Source organism: Crocuta crocuta, unplaced genomic scaffold (assembly GCF_008692635.1).
Source record: "Crocuta crocuta isolate KB4526 unplaced genomic scaffold, BGI_CrCroc_1.0 scaffold118, whole genome shotgun sequence".
Classification (NCBI taxonomy): Eukaryota; Metazoa; Chordata; class Mammalia; order Carnivora; family Hyaenidae; genus Crocuta; species Crocuta crocuta.
Genome location: NW_027551558.1, coordinates 2,225,462 through 2,246,190, shown reverse-complemented (window position 1 = coordinate 2,246,190; position 20,729 = coordinate 2,225,462). Strand labels below are relative to the sequence as shown.

The 20,729-nt window shown below is 38.6% G+C and overlaps 1 protein-coding gene across 1 annotated transcript in view; it reads left to right on the top strand.

Moving 5' to 3' along the window:
- Positions 1-1,104: 1,104 nt before the first annotated feature.
- MRPS9 (mitochondrial ribosomal protein S9) overlaps positions 1,105-20,729 on the top strand; it is a 62,810-nt gene continuing 43,185 nt past the window's right edge. Inside the window, exons 1-2 of the mRNA XM_077749275.1 lie at positions 1,105-1,274; positions 12,583-12,762. Coding sequence (XP_077605401.1) covers positions 1,140-1,274; positions 12,583-12,762 — 315 coding nt within the window. The 5' untranslated portion in view covers positions 1,105-1,139. The remainder of the gene's footprint in view (positions 1,275-12,582; positions 12,763-20,729) is intronic.

The following is a 20,729-nucleotide window of genomic DNA, read 5'->3' as shown; positions in this document are numbered from 1 at the left end:
GTTTTGGCTCAAAATGATAGTTTGTGGACCTCTGCCAATTTCTGATGAAATTAACCTAAAAGGTAATAACAGAAAAACAACAGAGTGGGCTTTTCAATACAATGAAATGAATTTCATTCAAAGGACCCCTCCATTTTCCGCCTGAGATCATGCCATTTCTACCTTTTTAATGACAAAATGTATTTTAAGAAATGATGGTGGATTTATTTGCTTGACAATTTTGTCCGACCTCAGATTTTGTGTGTGTGTTTGTGTTATAATTTTACTAATCCTTCAAGTCTGAATGTTTAGAAATCCTTTCAGAACAGCTTAGTGCATCATTTAAAATGTGTTCTGTAGGAAGAACCCTGGGAGTTACTCTCAAGGGCACACGAGTCTCAGAAAGCAAGCTATACTCATTTCTATTCGATGACTGTGCATTTAATTCTGATTGGGTTTCAAGTAAGGCTTAGGACTAATACTATGGGGAATGGTGTGCAAAGATGGGGAAGACTGTTTCATCCTTACCTGTTAGTGGTTTAGTCTGCACGTTATACAGTAAACAATAGACGCGTGAGTGTCCCGGAACGTAGAGTGGTTTGGCAATTGCTGGAGCAGGGTGGAGACCCTGGAATCTAAAATATGTGGAAAGGGAGACAGGAGAGGAAACCCATACTAGAAAGACAGATAGGAGCCAAGGTCTGGGGTCCATTCTTGCGTGAGCAAGGAGAGCCGCGTCCGGGTTGCAGCGTGGTGAAGACAGACTGCAGAGGGAGGTGCGGACGGGTTGCGCAAGTTCTGCCGTTCGGGAAGAACCGGCTAGAGGTGCAGCACCGGGCAAGGGAAGCAAGGGTTGGTTAAAGAGCCACGTGGAAGTCGTACCAAGACTTGGACAACAACAGAATTCAACAGCTGCATCAGGCGAGAGGCCAAGTGTTACCCCTCACACTACTCCTTCAGCTTGGGGCTACTACGAACCAGGGGGTGGAGTCGGACACGCCCCGCGGGGTCACACACCCAATCAGCGACAAGCCGCCCCGCCCCGCCCAGCACGCCCCCTGCCCCTTCCCGACAGCCTCGGGACGCCGTCTCTCACCTGCGCCTGCGCAGTCGCCAGGCCCCGCCTCTTCACCCTCCCGCCCGGGTCTCCTGCTGCCAGTATGGCGGCTCCCTGTGTCTCCTGCGGCGCAGCGGTTTTCTACCGGATCTTTCTCGGAGGTAGGGTTAGCCTTGCCCGCAGACAAGGCGTCTGGAAGGCCGCGGCTGCAGAGTTGCAGATAGGTGCCGGATCCCAGGTAAGGGAGAAGTGGAAGTACGGGTCCGTGTAGCGCGGGGATGTGGAGCCGGCGCCGCTCCCTTCGCCTGCTATCTCGCGTGCCCTCTCACGGGGACCCTAGGGTCCTGGGTATTTAGTATTCTGTGGTTGAGAGAGGAATGAGTGTTGGCTTGCAGCGACCATTTGGGGTTGTTTCTGGTTTTCGCAGGGTGCAGTGAGGGAGGAAGTCATCTGCAGACGGAACTAGAGCGACCCCCTTCCTTGAGTTGGCTGCCAGGTTAAAGAGAGTCTCTGCCTAAGTGGGGCGTAGGGTCTGGGCCTTGCCGCCTTCCCCGCGGTCCAATGGGGAGGAGGGCTGCGCCAGAGGACGTGAATGAGAACTGGACTCCGGTAGTGGTCTGGAAGACTTCATGGAGAAAGTCACGCAGTGGATAGGACTGATAGTGACTTTTGTGCAGTTTCTATTTTCTTAATAATTTTCCCGCTAGAGAGGTGGAGACCAGAACTTGAACAATTCCTTTCATCCTGAGGGCAGTGAAAAGACAAGATTCTAGCTTCGCAGCTGGTTGAGTGATGATGCCATTAACTGACATGGGATCTCAAAAGGAGGGAAAGTTTGAGAGGCTAGAAAACGAGTTGGATATAATTGTATTTATTATAAAGTTATAATTGGGATGACCAAGTAGAGATTTCCAATAGGCTCAAAGATTGGGGAGTTTATAGGTCAAGAAGAGAACTGGTTTAGAATCCTCTATTACCTTGTAGATGGTAATTGAGGCCTTGGAAGTGAATTCAGACCCCTAGTGAAGGGGTACTGAATTGGAATAAGGAGAGGGACAGGACCCTGAAGGACAACAGTCAAGGAAGAAGAGCCTCCCAGAGTTTGAGAATGAACTGCCAAAGAAGTAGGGAGAAAACCAGATGGTGTGGTGTCATGGAAAACAGGTGGATGTTTTAAGTAGGGAAAGTGATAAAGAAGTACCAAATATCGTAAAGAAGTTAAATAGTATGATAAAAAAAATTATCAAAAGGGGCATCTGGGTTGCTCAGTTGGTTGAGCCTCCGACTTCAGCTCAGGTCATGATCTCACAGTTCTCCAGTACCAGCCCCACATTGGGCTTGCTTCTGTCAGCGCAGAGCCTGCCTTGGATCCTCTGTCCCTCTCTTTCTCTGCCCCTGGCCTGCTTGAGCACTCTCTCTTGCTCTCAAAAATAAATAAACGTTAGAAAAAAAAAAAAACTATTGAAGAAAGAAACATTTTTTAATCATCTTTCTTTTATATTTTTACCTAAATCAACCAGTACATCTCTTCATTTGTCCATCATTTGTTTTTAATTCTTTTTTATTGGAAAACATGTTGGGAGTTTTTATTTTTTCGCACATCTTTTTTTAATATATTTTTCCTGTGTATGCGTAGTAATCTAGAAAAGGGACTGTAGCATATGTAATGTTTTTATTGCTGACACTTAATGTGTGTGTCTGGGGAAGGATGCTGACTTTCTCTACCTCCGTGAAACTCTGGAATCTGTATCCTCTTATGCCTTTCTCTATGTAGTAAAAAAAATATATTCCATTCTACATTTTGCTTCTCCAACTTACACATATAGTAGAAATTCCTTCAAGTCACCCATTATGTATCTAACTGCATTATGTATCTAACTGCTACATAATATTTGGTGCTATGAATGTGTCAGAGTTAATATTTGATGGCCATTTATTTTGTTTGCATTTCCTTCCCACTAATAAAGTGTTCAGTAAACCTTCTGGCATAATTCTTAGTACTGTTGCTTTTATTTGTGCAGTAGAGAGTTCCAGTTGTGAGATTCTTGCTACAAAGTATGTGTACATCTTAAATTTTTTAAAAATTTTATAATTTATTTCTGAGAGAGAGGGAGACAGTGTGAGCAGGGGAGGGTCACAGAGAGAGGGAGACACAGAATCTGAAGTAGGCTCCAGGCTCTGAGCTAGCTGTCAGCACAGAGCCTGACGCAGGGCTTGAACCCACGAATCATGAGACCATGACCTGAGCCGAAGTCAGACGCTTAACCGACTGAGCTACCCAGGTGCCCCTGTACATCTTAAATTTTAATAGGTATTTCCACATAGCTTTCCAGGAAGGCCATAGCAATCCACACTCCATCATTCATATATGAGAGTACCTGTCTTCTATTAGCATTAGGTATTTTTCCCATTAAGATGAGTGAAAATTTCAATTTTCATTTCCCTGACCACTCTTGAATTGAAGGTTTTTTCCCCCCATATGGCAAATGTTTACTGAGTACTTTTCTTGAACCAGGCACTGTGAAGTAAACAAATCATTATCCAATAATTACCCAGACAGTACTGACCATTAGCACTCTCCAGGGATGGGCCTTAGACCACCAAACCCCCAAATTCGTGACCAGGATCACAGCTTATGTTTGATCACATGAAGTAGGACTCAGACATAACTGAAAGACCTAACTGACCCCAATCAGACCCTTACTGTTATCATATATATGGCTAAAGATGTTTATAAAGCTTTTTCCTGGCATGGAACTTGTCTGTCTTAATTAAATATTAATGTTTCTTCACTTCCATCTCCAACATTAATAATTGTATTTTTCTTAGGGATCATGTTTCTTAAAACAATAGAATAATAATAAATACATCTTGTACAGGGTATTTTTGCATTTTGTTTATGTGTAGAAGTGTGACCTAGGTGGTGATAGAAATAGCTATTATAGTGAGTCACAGTCAAGAAAGTTTGAGGAAGACTGAGGCCACAAGGAAAAAGAAACAAGTTTTGTTAAACTAGGATTCCTGGGTCCTCAGTTGGGACCCTCACCAGCAGATGCCCTCTTGCCTACCAGTCTTGTGGTATACACATTTCATATCAATTTCTCTACAACTGCAAATTTGGGGTGGAAGAAGGAATCTTACGTGTGAATGGCAAAACTTGAGATTATAAACCCCTGAATAGCAGGGACCTATATACAGTGTACTGAGATTTGCAGAGGTAAATACAGAAGAGCACAGATGTGCGGTGCCTAATGCAAATAGGTTGTAACAGGTAGGGTGGTGTGGTGGGCAACTTCTCAAAGGAGATGATAGAGTTTCCAGGAGCATTTGGGAGTTCCATTAAACAAGAGGGGTATTCTGTTCTGGGAAGATGAGATAGGTTACAGAAGGCACTAGATAATGTACAGAGTACATGCTTTCTGCCAACAGCAAACAATTGGTTATAGCAGTTATAATTGGCATAATAATTGGAAGAATGGTGAGAGACAGGATGGTTTAGCAGGCCCCAGATTATGGTCTGTTTTGCTTTCACTAATGAGAGTAGCACTGGCATTATTATAAGCAGTTGACAGTCATGGTGTGCTGCAAAGGTTACCCATGAATTCTTAAATTCTCGTTCAGTATAAGAATACTGATTGAGTCTTCTGAAATATTTATGGCTTTTATAATAAGTAAAGCAGTAGACCAATTTCTATTTTTTATTTTATTTCACTTATTATTATTATTATTATTTTTTTTTTTTGAGAGAGAGAGAGAGAGAAAGAGAGCACAAGAGCATACACAAGCCAGGGAGGGGCAGAAAGAGAGAGAGAACCCAAGCAGGCTCCATGGCCAATGGGGAGCCCCTAACCCAGGGCTCAGTCTCAGGACTGTGAGATCATGATCTGAGCCACAATCAATAATTGGATGCTTAACCAATTGAGCATTTTGCATTTCTTTCGATTTCTATTTTGAAAGCTAGTATTCCCAAATATCAGTGATAGGCCTTCTTAATTTTATTTTCTACTAAACACTTAGTGCTTAAACTTTCTGTTTTTATTGAGCCAATAATACTTCCCTTGTTGAATTGGACTGTGCCAAAGAATGATCAGTGGCATTTGGGAGCTTAGCCCTTGTATACTTTGGTTTTATTGGAAAAACATTGTTGTCCTTGTCTTAAGTATCTGTTCTTAATCCTTTATGTATCACAGCATCCAGTTGGTTTACAGTAGGGTCTTCATAAACTTTACTGATAAATTGCCTAAAAACTCTTTGAAAAACGAATTTAAAATGTTTTTTTTTTTTAAATTTTTTTTGTAATGTTTATTTTTGAGAGAGACAGAGACAGAGCGTGAGCAGGGGAGGGTCAGAGAGAAAGGGAGACACAGAATCTGAAGTAGGCTCCAGGCTCTGAGCTGTCAGCAGAGCCTGACCCGGGGCTCGAACCCACGAACCCTGAGATCATGACCTGAGCCGAAGTTGAACACTCAACCGACTGAGCCACCCAGGCGCCCTTGAAAAACAAATTTAAAAATTGGCTTGCATTTGTATCAAATGCTGTATGCAGCTCTGTAAATTAGTTACGTTTTTCCCCATGTAACTCTTAAGTTTTTAAAAAAATCCCATTTTATTAGCAATGGGAATAAAATCCCTTTTGGTGGGAGAAGTTGTTTCTTTTGAGATCTTACCCTGGACTTTTAAGGATAGATTTAGTGTGTTCCTCACTGCTTAATTTTGAAAAATATGGAGACATTAAAATTAGCATTTTCCTTATGTAGTAGTTTCTTACTTAAAGAGAGGTTGATAATAGATGCTACCATCATTCTCACATATTTTGTTCTTAAATAAAGCAAATAAGTAAGTTTCCTTGTACTGTGCTTCGTTGTTGTAATTAGGATGCTGAATTAATTAATTATTGCTGTGTAACAAGCTACCCCCAAACTTAGCACCTTAAAACAGCAGGCATTTATTATGTCATGGTTTCTGTGGGTCAGGATTCCACTCACAGCTTAACTGGCTTTTTTGCTCAGTCCCCCATAAAGCAGTGGTCCGTGTGTTGGCTGTGGCTTTAGTCCTCCCCACGCCCGAGGGTGGAAATCCACCTCCCTGCTCGCTCACTCTTTTTGGGCATTAGCAGGATTCATTTCCTGGCAGGCTGTTGGGCTGGCTGTTGGCTGGAGGCCACCCTCAGCTCTTGCCATGTGGACCTCTGTAGGGCAGCTTACCATACCACAATGGCTTCTATCAGGTTCATCAAGAGAGGGGGGGAAAGAAGGAAGACCATCTTTTCGTAACCTAATCTTAGAGATGACCTTCTATTACTTTCGTAGTATTCTATTTGTCAGAAGCCAGTTACTCAAGCTCGCATTTGAGGGGATTGGACAGGATGAGTATCAACCAGTAGAATCACTGCAAGCCCTCTTGGAAGCTGCCTATAACCGTGAAAGACCCACATTTCCTTCTTTTTTTATTATCTGAATGTCTTGTATGTTTAGGTCGTTCCCTTACAGTTGGTTTTTAATCCTCTTGAGAAGAATAGCATAACCTTTGTATCCCTACTCTGATGCTTAGTACAGTGCCCACAGACAACCTAGATGCTCACTGGTCATTTCTGGAATTAAACATGTGAGTTCTTACATGTAGGGTTATGTGCATGTGTATGTTTGTGTATGCACATTTGTATACGTGTGAACACCTGCCACATTCTTTTCTGCCAGATAGATAGTAGCTTAAATAAGAAAACTGCATTTTTACCATGTTTCATGTTTCCTTCTCTCAGTATGGCAACGTTCTCTTTTTATCAACCACTCAGCTCTGCTTGATAGTTATTTCTGCTAAAATTCAGTATATAGCCTAGTCCATGGTAGTTGCTTAAATTTCTTAAATGAACTTGTAAGATAGTTTACTTTTTAGAATTTTATTATGAAAAATAAAGCACGTTCAAATATTTGCAAAGTTAAAATACTGTAATGAACCCCATGTGTATGTCAGCCAGCTTCAACAATTATTAATGTTTTACCAATCCTGTTTACTCTGTCTTCCTACCGTTTTTTGGTAGGCTTTTGTGTAAATCTCAGGCTTTCTGTTATATTACTTATATATGTACTTGATTTTTTTTTTAAGAGGTAGCTTTTTTTTTTTTAAATAAAGAACATAGCTTCCTCGAGGCGGCTCAGTTGGTTAAGTGTCTGACTTCGACTCAGGTCATGATCTCGTGGTTCGTGGGTGTGAGCCCCACATCAGTCTTTGTACTGACAGCTCAGAGCCTGGAGCCTGCTTCAGATTCTGTCTCCCTCTCTCTCTGCCCCTCCCCTGCTTGTGTTCTCTCTCTCTCTCTCAAAAATAAATAAACATTAAAATTTTTTTAAAATAAAAGAACATAGCTTCCATGTCACTATGCACATATGTAACAGAATGAACAATAATTTTTAAATATCTGTTACCTATTCTGTGTTCCAATTTCCTTGGTTGTTCCAACAATAAGTTTTTATAGTTTATTCAAAGCATGATTCAGAATCCAATATATTTTATTTGGTAAATATGTTAAGGCTCTAAATTTATAAGTTTGTGGAATGAATATAAATGGTGAATTTTGCTCAAGTAGTCTAGTACATTTCCTTGTTTGCATAACCTGGTGTCCCTTTCCCCTTCATCGGGGCACTCCTATTTTCTCAGGAGTAATGAGTTCTTCCCCACTGGATACAGTCTGGAAGAACTATAATCTGGGGCATCTGACCCAAGGTAGCCCCATTAGATAGTCCCTCCCTTGAGATCTTGAGCAGAGAGATAAGGGCAGTTGGAATAGCATTTTATCTTAATGGCCACAGACTTCATTGAGTGTGTCGTGGATCATTGGAATTTCTGCTTTTTAGCTGCCTGCTTCAACTGTAGTCTTGTGGGCCCCTGTTAGTCTTCTTTGAGTGTCTCTTTTGCTTAAGTTGTCATTTTCTTTTGCTTGCATCCAGAGACCTCTACTTGATAAAAATAAAAACTCATTCAGAAAGATTACTATCATTTCTCTCTTGGGGTCCTTATATTTCTTTCTTTCCATGTTTTCTCTAATCTGACTTCGGTCTTTACCTTCTCTTTTACTCCTGGAAGCATTTCTGTTTTTGCCTTTTCTGTTCAGATTAGCAGCAGATTCTTCTTTGTTCCATTTTTATCCAGTTGAACAAAAAGGAAAGCCCTTAGTTACTCTTGTAGTATCATTAAAGTAATATGTGGCACTGGCACTTGGCCAGATTTGGGACATCACTGCTCTGTCAGGATGTGTCTGCTTCTCTGGCAACCTGCTTGATTGAAATTATAGTTGTCTGACCCACTGATTATCTTAAAAAAGAAACAAATCTGTCAACTTGTATCTATACCATTCCATAAAAACAAAGTGTGAGGAAAATTCTCTGTCACAGCTTTTCAGTTGGAAATAGAACATATAGAATATTTGGTTGGGGATTTGTACTTAACAGTAGCAAAGCACATTCTCTCCAGGAATTCTGACTTTTCATAGCTAAAGATCTAGTCGATTCAGATTCAGCCTCATCTTCTTACAATTACTCAATGGATTGTACTAATGAATAATGGTCTCTTTTGAGTGTAAATATTTTGTATGAATCATTGCTAGAATAATTTGGAACATTTATAAATATATTTATCAGTCTGGTACTGGTGCTGTGATGGCTTTGTAACTTTAATAAATATGAATTTCCAGAAGGTCATATTCTTAGGCAGTATACAAATGTCTTTGAAAAGATCTTAAGGAGATTTTATGAAAAATAGCAAAGTAGGGACTTTGTCAAAACTTTCTTTCCAAATAAACAGCAATAAAATTATTTTAGTTTTTTTAAGCCTCATTTATGTTGAAACTAAGAAAGCTGCCAGCTGTCACAAGCTCTGAAGAATGTAGACAGACACAAGATCAAGTGAAGATCAAGTGAAGAAGTGAGTCTTCAGGCCAATAATCAACTCTTTTGCTTGAGGTGATACCAAAATGTTGTAAGAACAAAAGAAGAAAGGGAAATGAGTGGGAGAGAGAGATGAGAACACAGAGGAATATTTACTCAGCAAAATGGAAGAATTATTTTGCTATAACTGCTTTACACTGTCAAGGACATTTTTAAAAAGGTGGATGAAGGAGAGCTGTATTAAACAGAGGGTAAGACAAGAATATACAACTAAAGAAATGGTTAAGGAAAGATTTTTGAGGATAGATCAGTGATTTGAGAAGCTAAAAATTCAGAGTGGCTGCAGAATTGACACTGCAAAAACAAAACAAAACACCGCCCCCCACCGCCTGCCTCCTAGGAGTAAAAGGTTTAAAAATCATACAGAATGCAGAACAAAGGGTAAGAAAGATGGAGAGAAGTGAAGCTGATACAGATGGATGACAGAAAAACATAATTTTGTTGGACAAAGAGGAAAAGAGGATAAATAGGTGAGAATTTAATGAGTATTACTTTCTGAAGTTGATAGGAGAAATATTTAAACATTTTATTCGGAGACCTATAGGTAATCAGTACTGAAATGGAGGCAGGCTGTATAGTATCCAAATTGCCAGATCAAAAGACAAATATAAAAATCTATAGACCATCTAGTAAAAGAAGGAAAACAGGAATGAAAGCATAAAAAAACAATAAAGAAAAAATCAGATGAAAAATGAGACAGAATATCTATGAATTCCATTTAAATGGAATATTCTCATGGATTAAAAACTCAGATTGGGTCAAAAAACAAAACCTAAAATGATTCAAAATTTAAATGAAAAGTACAGGCAGTAACATTCCAGGGAAATGCAAATTGAATTTTGAAAGGGTTGCAATATTATGATCCAACAGAATTAAATTAAAGATAAAAGTATTACCTGGGAATGGAACACTTTATAATGCTGCAGGGTACAGTCAGCCCTAAGACAGAACTCTCCTGAACTAAGTAGTGCATTGAATATTCCACTGAAACATCCAAAGGCAATCTATTGGAAACCAAAAGATAACTGACAAAATATTGTAGCTGTTGTATAGATGTTGATTCATAAGTGTTTCTTTAGTAATATTCTCCTGGCACACATCCAGTTATAAAGGAGTACTTTAATTTCTTTTTCTAATTTTCTTCCTTTAATTGTTCTCCTTTACAACTGCTGTATTGTTGCTCTTTGAGTATGAAGTATTCAGTCTGTCAAACCTGTCATCCCTTACTCTGCAGACCCATCATGTGTCCTGTTTTATAAAAATAATGGCCGTAAGGCATAAGTCATCCTTTCCGCCTACCTTCCCTCACAAACTGTCGTTTCTTCGGGTAGTAGAATAGATGTTTCTTATTCTAACACTAATGCCTGCCGTTTTCCCTACTTTGATGGTGTCACATCGTGTCCCATGCTGATTATTAACAGACAGCATCTCTAGCTCAGATCTTTCCTGTGTGCACACCCACAGAGCCATTTGCCTCCCGGACACCTATCTCTCCAGAGATGCCCATCAAGGATCTCAAACTTGTCATGCCCCAAATTGTACTCATCACTTTCCTCCCTAATCTTACTCTTCCTGTAGAACTCATTACTTCAGTGAATGAGTCTCCCAGTGAATATGGAAGACTACCGTTTCTCATAAGGGCTGTGGTTGGTGATTGGTGGGAAGTGCAGCGGGTTCACCCATATTATCAACTTGCAGTTGGGTTGTTTTAGCTACGGACAGAACCATTTTGTCATATCACTTAGAAAACCCACAGCATTATCATCCTTTTGGCCAGTGGAACATTTGCGAGAATCTCCTCCACTGAGCGACTGCTGCTTTCTCCTCCAAATCCATACCTTTGCCATGATTCTTGGGACAGACAGGCATTTTCTTTTCACTTTGAATATAGGAAGCAACATCTTCCAGTGTTTAAAGAAGACATGGAGGCATTAAAAAAAAAAAACAAAAAAAAAAACAAGCAAAACCCTTGAAAAAGTAAAAATAATAAATGGTAAAACTTCTCAGACGGGGATTTGGTCCTGGGTGGCACCTGTTGTGTGGAGAAGCGACAGCGTGTACAGACGGGCAGGCTAACTGTATTTAAGCAAGTTTGGGTCATGTTTTTACTTGTTGGTAGTGACACTGTTTCTTTAGAAAGCATCTTAAGATTCCTGATTAATAATATAAAGAGAGAAATTCCTTTGTGCTCCCCGAAGGAAAAAGAAACTGTAAAATTTCATGGAATTTAAATTGCCCTGTCTTACTTATTAAAGAGTGGCAAGAAACCACTTTATCACTATTTTGATTTGTTAGTTTAAGAATGTAATTTTTACTCTTAATAGGGTACTGTAATATTTGTCCTGTATTTTTTCTTCTACTTTTTACTGAAGTGACAAGTGATTATAGTTATTTGAATCTCTGATTCTCAGGGGACTAGGGCATGGATGAGGGAGGGTGGTGGTGGTGGTGGTATGTGCAAGAGAGATTTCTATGTTGATGAAAAGGGAATCAAATGAGTTACTAAGAATTGTAGTTCTTAAGATCTGAATTGCTTAAGAGTGTTTAAAACTGTTGAGGCTGGGATGAAGGTTGAGAACCACAGACTGAGGTTTTGAGAAAAGCCAGGACCAGAAATATCTGTTCTGGTTACATCCCGCTACTGAGTGTAGCTGAATGGTCATTTGAAAACATTTTTCTGGTTCCTTAGCACCCTTTATTGTAGGTGAACTATTAATGCCTTGGGGGGAAATTCCTAGTGCTGCAGCATAAAATGATTCACAGCAGCACTTGTGATACCATTACCAATACTTTAAAAGGAGGGGAAAGCCCTTATTTCTACAGTTGGCTTGTGGAACCAAATTAATGATAAATCTTGATGTTTAGTGAAGCAATCTCTTCACTGTATCAGCCTAAAATAAGGACTGCAGAAGAGTCTCAAGCTAAGCTAAACTATTTTAAGGCATTGAAAGATTGGCTATATTTGTACCCGTGAACAAGGTGACTAGTCTAAGTATGCTATTCCCAAGTACACGTCCCTTCCCTCCCACATCTTCTGCTTGCTAGTTTCTGCCAGCATGTGCATTTGCCTTTTTTTTTTTTTTTTTTTCCCCCAAAGTAGACGTGAAGCACGGAGCCCAGTGCAGGGCTTGCTTGAACTCAGGACCCTGAGGTCATGACCTGAGCTGAGGTGAAGAGTCGGACGCTTACCTGACTGAGCCGCTCAGGTGCCCCTGCATTTGCCTCTTTTTAAGGGAGTGGCATTTTATTCTTCATTCCCTGCGTGTCAGATATCACCACTTGTTGACTTTGACCAGTCAGTATCAAACGTGGATGTTTGTCATAGATTGGTGGTATATCACTTACAGGTGTTTGGGGTTTTAACATGTTGAAATGCTAGTTTAAACTACTGTGTAAGCAGAAGCTTTTAATAAGCAAGCTTTTGAGTGAGGGACAATTTCTAATAGGTTTCTTCACAGGCCTTTTCACCTGTTTCCAGACTCTTGCCAACTGAGTCCTGTAATAAAGACAACTGTTTGAACATCCTGTTTTATTTAGCTACAGTGGCCTACAAGATCATTATTTATTTTAAAATATTTTTTTCTTTCTGTTTATATTTTCTGCTAGATATTAAGGCTGAGACACACCACAGGTGTAACAACAAAGAAAAATGTTGCAGCCTTAAGACGTGAAACCTACACAGTGGAGTTTATTAAAAAGCAGATTGAAGAGTTCAACATAGGAAAGAGACACTTAGCCAACATGATGGGAGAAGATCCCGAAACTTTTACGCAGGAGGATATTGATGTAAGTACAGTTACTTTGCTGGGAAACTAATTACTGTAGAGTGTTAGATACTGAAAATACTTTTCTCCAGCTTGAGTTCTTTAGCTCTGTGTAAATTTTAATCAAACTGTCAGAGTAAGGACAAATACCATTATGTATTGCATGTTGGAACCAGGCTTTCAAAGAGAGATGCTACTCTGTATTTGAAGCATTATCAAGCGGAGTAAGTTTTAGACTTTAACGAGAATTGGATAATTTTCTTGTGTCAAGGTCCTAGGAGCCACTACGAATGCTTATACACAATTTGGAAACAGTGATCCTGTTGTGTAGTCTTAAACTCCACTTTCTTACAAAATGATAAAACAAATGGTGATAGAAATATAGTCGAGCTTATAGGAAATTCCATGAGTAAACCTGAGTCAGGTGTTTTTAATTATCTTAACTATACATTTAAATTTTCAAAGTCATCTTCTAAATGATTTGAGTTAGAACTCTGTTGTTCCACTCTTGAGTTGTTCTGACTCTCATAAAAGTAGTAATGATAAATAATACATTTTTGCGAGACATGTCCCAACATAGCAGAGCTACTTAATATTTAACAACTTCGTGATTTGTTCTAATTTTTTAAAACTTTATTTTGAATTCCATTATAGTTAACGTATAGTGTTATATTAGCTTTAGGTGAACAGCGTAGCGATTCCACACGTCCGTACAGAACCCGGTGCTCCTCACAAGTGCGCTCCTTCCATCACTTATGTAACCCCATCCTTGTACCAACCTCCTGTCTGGTAACCATCAGTTTGTTCTCTGTAGTTAAAAGTTTGTTTTTAGGTTTGCCTTTCTCTCTTTTGTTTCCTGTGCTCATTTTGTTTTGTTTCTGAAATTCCACATCTGAGTGAAATCATACAGTCTTTGTGTTTCTCTGAATGACTTATTTCACTTAGCATTATACTCTCTAGCTCCATCCACGTCATTGTAAATGGCAAGATTTCATACTTTTTAATGGCTGAATAATATTCCTCTGTGTATATGTATCACATCTTCATCTGTCCATGGACCCTTGGGCTGCTTCCATGATTTGGCTATTATAGATAATGCTGCTATAAACATAGGGATGCTTGAATCCCTTTGAATTAGTGTTTTTGTATTTTCTGGGTAAATATTCAGTTGTGTGACTGCTGGATCATAGGGTAGTTCTATATATATATATAAAATTTATTGTCAAGTTAGCTAACATACAGTGTGCTCTTGGTTTCAGGGGTAGAGTCCCTTGAGTTATCACTTACATACAACACCCAGTGCTCATCCCAGCAAGTGCCCTCCTCAATGCCCATCCCACCCGTTTCTCACTCCTCTCCCCCCCAATCAACCCTCAGTTTGTTTTCTGTATTTAAGAGTCTGTTATGGTTTGCCTTCCTCTCTGTTTGAAACTATTTTTCCACTTGCCTTCCCCTGTGGTCTTTTGTTAAGTTTCTCAAGTTGCACATATGAGTGAAAACATATGATATCTGTCCTTCTCTGACTGACTTATTTCACTTAGCATAACACCCTACAGTTCCATCCATGTTGTTGCAAATGGCAGGATTTCATTCTTTCTCATTGCCAAGTAATATTCCATTGTATATATAAACCACATCTTCTTTATCCATTCATCAGTTGATGGACATTTGGGTTCTTTCCATAATTTGGCTATTGTTGAAAGTGCCGCTATAAACATTGGGGTATACGTGCCCCTATGAATCAGCACTCCTGTATCCTTTTGATGAATTCCTAGTAGTGCTATTGCTGGGTCGTAGGGTAGTTCTATTTTTAACTTATTGAGAAACCTCCACACACTTTACCAGAGTGGCTGCACCAGTTTGCATTCCCACCAACAGGGTAAGTAGGTTTCTTTTACTCCAAATCATCTCCAGCACCTGCCATTTCTTGTGTTGTTGATTTTAGCAATTTTGACAGGCATGAGGTGATATCTCTTTGTAGTTTTGATTTGCATTTCCCTGTTAATGAGTGATGTTAAGCATCTTTTCATATCTTTGTTGGTCATCTGGATGTCTTCTATGGAGAAATGTCCGTTCGTGTCCTCTGTCTATTTTTAACCAGATTATTTGCTTTTTGGGTGTTGAGTTATAGAAGTTCTTTATATATTTGGGATACTAACCCTTTATTGGATATGTCATTTACAAATATATTCTCCTATTCCATAGGTTGCCTTTTAGCTTTGTCACTTCCTTCACTGTGCAGAAGCTTTTTATTTTGATGTAGTCCCAATGGTTTGTTTTTGCTTTTATTTCTCTTGTCTCAGGAGACATATCTAGAAAAATGTTTCTATGGCCAGTGTCCAAGAAATTACTGCCTGTGCTCTCTTCTAGGATTTTTATGGTTTCAGTTCTCACATTTAGGTCTTTAATCCATTTTGGGTTTGTTTGTTTTTTTGATTTTTGTTTGAGAGTGCACAAGTGAGTGGGGGCAGAAAGAGGGAGAGACAGAGAAAGGGAGAGAGAGAGTCTCATGAGGGACAGAGAGAGAGATTGGGAGAGAGGGAGAAGTAGGGCTCACCCAGAGTGGGCTTGTGTTCACCAAAGCTGGACTCATGCTCACCCAAAGTGGGGCTTAGACTCATGAACCATGAGATCATGACCTGAACCAAAGTCGATGCTTAACCGACTGAGCCACCCAGGTGCCTCTTTAATCCATTTGAATTTTTGTATACGATAAAAGAAAGTGATCTTTTTGCATGTAGCTGTCCAGTTTTCCCAACACCATTTGTTGAAGGGACCTTTTCCCATTGGATATTCTTTTCTGCTTTGTGAAGATTAATTAAGATTAATTGTGAGTTTGTTTCTGGGTTTTCTATTCTATTCCATTGATCTATATGTCTGTTTTTGTGCCAGTACCATATTATCTTGGTCACTACTGCTTTGTAATATAACTTGATGTCTGGAATTGTGATACCTCCAGAGCTTTGCTCTTTTTTAAACTTGCTTTGGCTCTTCAGGGTCTTTTGTGGTTCCTCATAGGTTTTAGGATTTTTTTGTTCTGTGAAAAATGCTGTTGGTATTTTGATAGGGATTGCATTAAGGTCATATGTTGCTTTGGGTAGTATGACAGTTTAACAATACTTGTTCTGCCAATACATGAGTATGGAATGTCTTTCCATTTCTTTGTGTTGTCTTCAGTTTCTTTCATCAGTGTTTTATAATTATCAGAGTATAAGTCTTTCACCTCTTTGGTTAGGTTTATTCCTAGGCATCTTACTATTTTTGGTGCAGTTGTAAATGGCACTGCATTAATTACTCTTTCTGCTGCTTCATTATTACTGTATAGAAATGCAGCATATTTCTACATATTGATTTTACATCCTGTGACTTTACTGAATTCATTTATTCTAGTTTTTTGACGGAGTCATTAGGCTTTTCTATATGTAGTGTCATGTCATCTACAAATAGTGAAAGTTTTACTATTTCCTTACCAATTTTGGATGCCTTTTTTTCCCTCTCTTCCTGTTGTCTAATTGCTGTGGCTACAACTTCTGGTTCTATGTTGAATAAAAATGGTGAGAGTGGACACCCCTGTCTTGTTCCTGACCTTAGGGGGAAACCTCTCAGTTTTTCCCCATTGAGTATGATGTTAGCTGTGGGTTTTTCATTAATGGCCTTTATTATGTAGAGGTATATTTCATTTAAACCTACTTTGTTAAGGGCATTTATCATGAATGGATATTATAATTTGTCAAATGCTTTTTATGCATCTGTTGAGATGATCATAGGGCTTTCATCCTTTCATTATTGATGTGCTGTTGATTGATTTACAAATATTGAATCACCTTTGCATCCTGAGAATAAATCCCACTTGATTGTGGTGAATGATTTTTTTAAAGGTATTGTTGGATTCTGTTTGCCAGTATTTTGTTGATTGTGGTGAATGATTTTTTTTAAAGTATTGTTGGATTTTGTTTGCCAGTATTTTGTTGAGGATTTTTGCATCTGCGTATCAGAGATACTTGCCTGCAGTTCTCCTTTTTTTGTGGTGTCTTTATCTGGTTTTGGTATCAGAGTGAAACTCTCCTCATAGAATGAACTTGGAAATTTTCCTTCTTCAATTTTTTGGGAATAGTTTAAGTAGGATAGGCATTAACTCTTTAAATAGAATTTGGTAAAATTCGCCTGTGGAACCCTTTGGTCCTGGACTTCTGTTTTTGGGAGTTTTTTTTTTTTTATTACAGATTCAATCTTCTTGTTGGTTATTGGTCTGCTCAAATTTCTATTTCCTCCTCCTCCAATTGTAGTAAGTTACATGTTTCTGGGAATTTTTCCATTTCTTCTAGATTGTCTAATTTGTTGGCATATAGTTTTTTATAATATTCTCTTACAGTTGTTTGTATTTCTGTGGTGTTGGTTGTTATTTCTCCTCTTTCATTGGTGACTTTGTTTATTTGAGGGTTTTTTGTTTTGTTTTGTTTTTTGATGAGTCTGGGTAGAGGTTTATCAATTTTGTTTATCTTTTCAAAGAACCAACTCCTCGTTTCATTGATCTGTTCTATTGTTTTTCAGTTTGTATGTCATTTATTTCTGCTCTAATATTTATCATTTCCTTACTTCTGCTTGTTTTAAGGTTGTATTTGTTCTTCATTTTCTAGCTCTTTTGGGTGTAAGGGTAGGTTATTTGTGACTTTATTGCTTCTTGAAGTAGGCCTGTATTACTATAAACTTTCCTCTCAGAACAGCTTTTGCTGCATCCCAAATGTTTCAGGCTGTTGTGTTTCATTTTCATTTGTTTCCATGTACTGTTTAATTTCTTCTTTGATTTCTTGGTTGACCCATTCAATGTTTAGTAGCATGTTATTTAACCTCCATGTATTTGTGCTCTTTTCAGTCTTTTCTTGCGGTTGATTTCTAAATTTATAGTGTAGTGGTCAGAAAAGATGTATGGTATGACTTTGATCTTTGTGAATTTGCTGAAGCTTATTATGTGGCCTCATATGTGATCTGTTCTGGAGAATTTCACCTTCACTTCAAAAGAATGTGTATTCTGTTTGAGGGTGGAATATTCTGAGCATGTCTGTTAAATCCATCTGTTCCAGTGTGTCATTCAAAGCCGCTCTTTCCTTTTTGATTTTCTGGTTGGATGATCTATCCATCGATATAAGTGGGGGTGTTAAAATCTGCTACTATTAACTGTGTTGTTATCAGTTAACTCTTTTATGTTTGTTATTAAGCATTTTGTGTATTTGGATGCTCCCATGTTGGGTGCATATATATTTACATTTGTTATATAATGTATTTCTGTGTCTCTTTTTATAGACTTTGTTTAAAGTCTGTTTTTGTGGAGTGCCTGGGTGACTCAGTCAGTTAAGTGTCTGATTCTTGATTTTGGCTCAGGTCATGATCTCATGGTTTGTGAGTTCAGCCTATGCGTTGGGCTCTGTGCTGACAGTACAGAGCCTGCTTGGCATTCTCTCTTTCTCTCCCTCTCTTTGCCCCTCCCCTTCCTGCACACTCTCTTTCAAGAACAAATAACCTTTAAAAATAGTCTATTTTTGTCTAATGTAAGTATTGCTACTCACCTTTTTTTTTTTGATATCCATTTGCATGAAGTTTCTCCATCCCCTCACTTTGAATCTGCAGGTGTCGTTAGGTCTGATATGAGCCTTTTNTTTCGGACTCTCTCCTTTTCCCCTCTCACTCCCCGTAGAGGGTAGAGGGGGATCGTCTCCCACCCTGGAGTCTCCGATCCCGGCCCGATTTTATCTTCCCCGGTTCGCACTCACGTTAGAAGGCTCTCTCAGTGGATTCTGCGTCCTTTGTCTCCCAATCTCTCAGGTTTTGTAAGGTTTCCAATGGCTTCAGATCTTTTCTGTGTGATGTATGGGCGCGAGTGCAAGTACGGAGCTCCTTACTTCTCCGCCATCTTGCCCCCTCTCTCAGGTCTTGTTTTCTTATCCACTCTGTCACTGTATGTCTTTTGATTGGAGCAGTTAGTCCATTTACAGTCAAAGTAATTATTTTGGTCTCATTTTACCTATAGGTTTGTTCTGGAGATGGTGGAAACAAATGCTGATTTTTGTTTTTTTACTATTCTTATTTTATTTACGTAAATTGATGTAGATGTTAAACTAACCTTGTGTTCCTGGAATAAATCTCACTTTGTGTGGATCATCTTTTTATGTGCTTTTGGAGTTGGTTTGCTAGCATTTTGTTGAGGATTTTTGTATCTTATTGATACTGATCTGTAGTTTTCTTGTAATGTCTTTGTCTCACTTTGAATTCAGGGCAATATTTGGTTTCATTGAAGGAGTTGGTAGGTGTTTTCTTTTGTTTTTAGAAGAGTTTGTAAAGAGTTGGTATTCTTTAAATGTTTGATTGAATTCATTTGGGCCTGGGATTTTTTGTGGTTGCATTTAAAACTGATTCTCCTCTCTCTTGTGACCTGTGTGTCCCTGAGTATTTACAGCAAGAGGGCCCCACCTCCCAACTGAGTTTACCACTAAGGCATTTTTGAGCATCTTTACTACCTTTCTGAGCATATGGGGTATATTTAACTCATTGAAAGAAATAGATTCATTCAGTGGTTTTGTAATTCTGTCTGAGAAGATAACCATTTTTACAGTCTTAGTATTAAAAATTAACTTGTTTGGAGTGGATAGTTCAGTGCTTGGATATTTAATCAGAATATTAGTTTAGGATATTAAAAATACTTTCAAGAGGATTTAACTTCTAGGTAGAGACACGGCCTATAATTTAATTCATTTACCTGCTTGAAAGTCTAGGCTCACTGTGTAATTTTCACATTGGTAAATTATGTACCATTCTACTCAGGTTAAACTAGTTTTTATTTTATATATTTTAGAAATTGGTTTTTCCATACTACTTATCCAATTGCTAAAATAATGATAGCTGAAACTATCTGTGAATTGTACTTAAGTAAAAATATTTAAGATTGAAAACAACTTTCATATATTAAGATATCTTTAAAATCTGTTAAGGTGTTCCCAACAGACACACATGGGTGTCTCCATCTAGCATATTCATTTAAGAATCCAATCATTCAGTCAGGTTGAAACAATATGTTTTGTTTTGGTTCTTAAAATATAGAATTGTTTTCCAGAGAACAGGTAACAGTCAGTATGTGTATGGTGAGGTGACAGCTTTTCTGTACTCTTAAAAGTTCAAGTGTGTATACAGTTGGTAAAGGTAATGTGATGTTATTTTGTGTCATTTTGCTAATAGAACATAGTAAAAAATCTCCCTTAGATTTAGCCAATAGAGTAATAGAATCATGAATTAATATGAAAGCCATCCAGTTGCTTCTTTAAAATTTTCTAAAATGAAGCGGAATTTCTTGTGTTGTGAGGAATACGTATATTTGTAGAACATGTAGGACTTTGTTGTTATATTTAAACTGATTTAAAAAAGAAAGAAAGAAATTCATTGTAGTTGAAGTAATGTTGCTGAAAGACGCAGAACCTGGAATCAGGAGGTTCCTCGCGGTGTCACTAACCAGTGTAATGTTTGGCAGGTCACAGCACTCTGTCACTTGATTTTTCTCCTAAAATAATACCTGTTTGCCTACCTCAGAATACAAGTAAAGAGTGTGAGATTAATGCAGCGTGTTCTTGTCCTCATTACTGTTAAATGTCATAAGTAAAATCTGCCATAATTTGAATCACTCACTAGTTCTCTAATTATCTTGGTCACACAAATCTCCCATCCCACATAAGACTGAGTGTGGAGGAGAATAATGGGGAGTGCCGTTCAGTATATTGATTTACTGTTGAGTGAGTGAAACCAGAGATTGCGTTGCACCCCCAGCTTGGGATTTTGTCTCATCTGGCGTGCTGCCTGAAGGCCTGTGTGGAAGTGAGTGTTGACACTGGTGACAAAATTCTGCTGTGTGGGACTTCCCTGCTTCACTAAGTCTCACATTTAAATCAAGTAACTCTGGGCATTTTATTAAATTTAGTGGACTGTCTTTGGCATCTAAGTAGATGG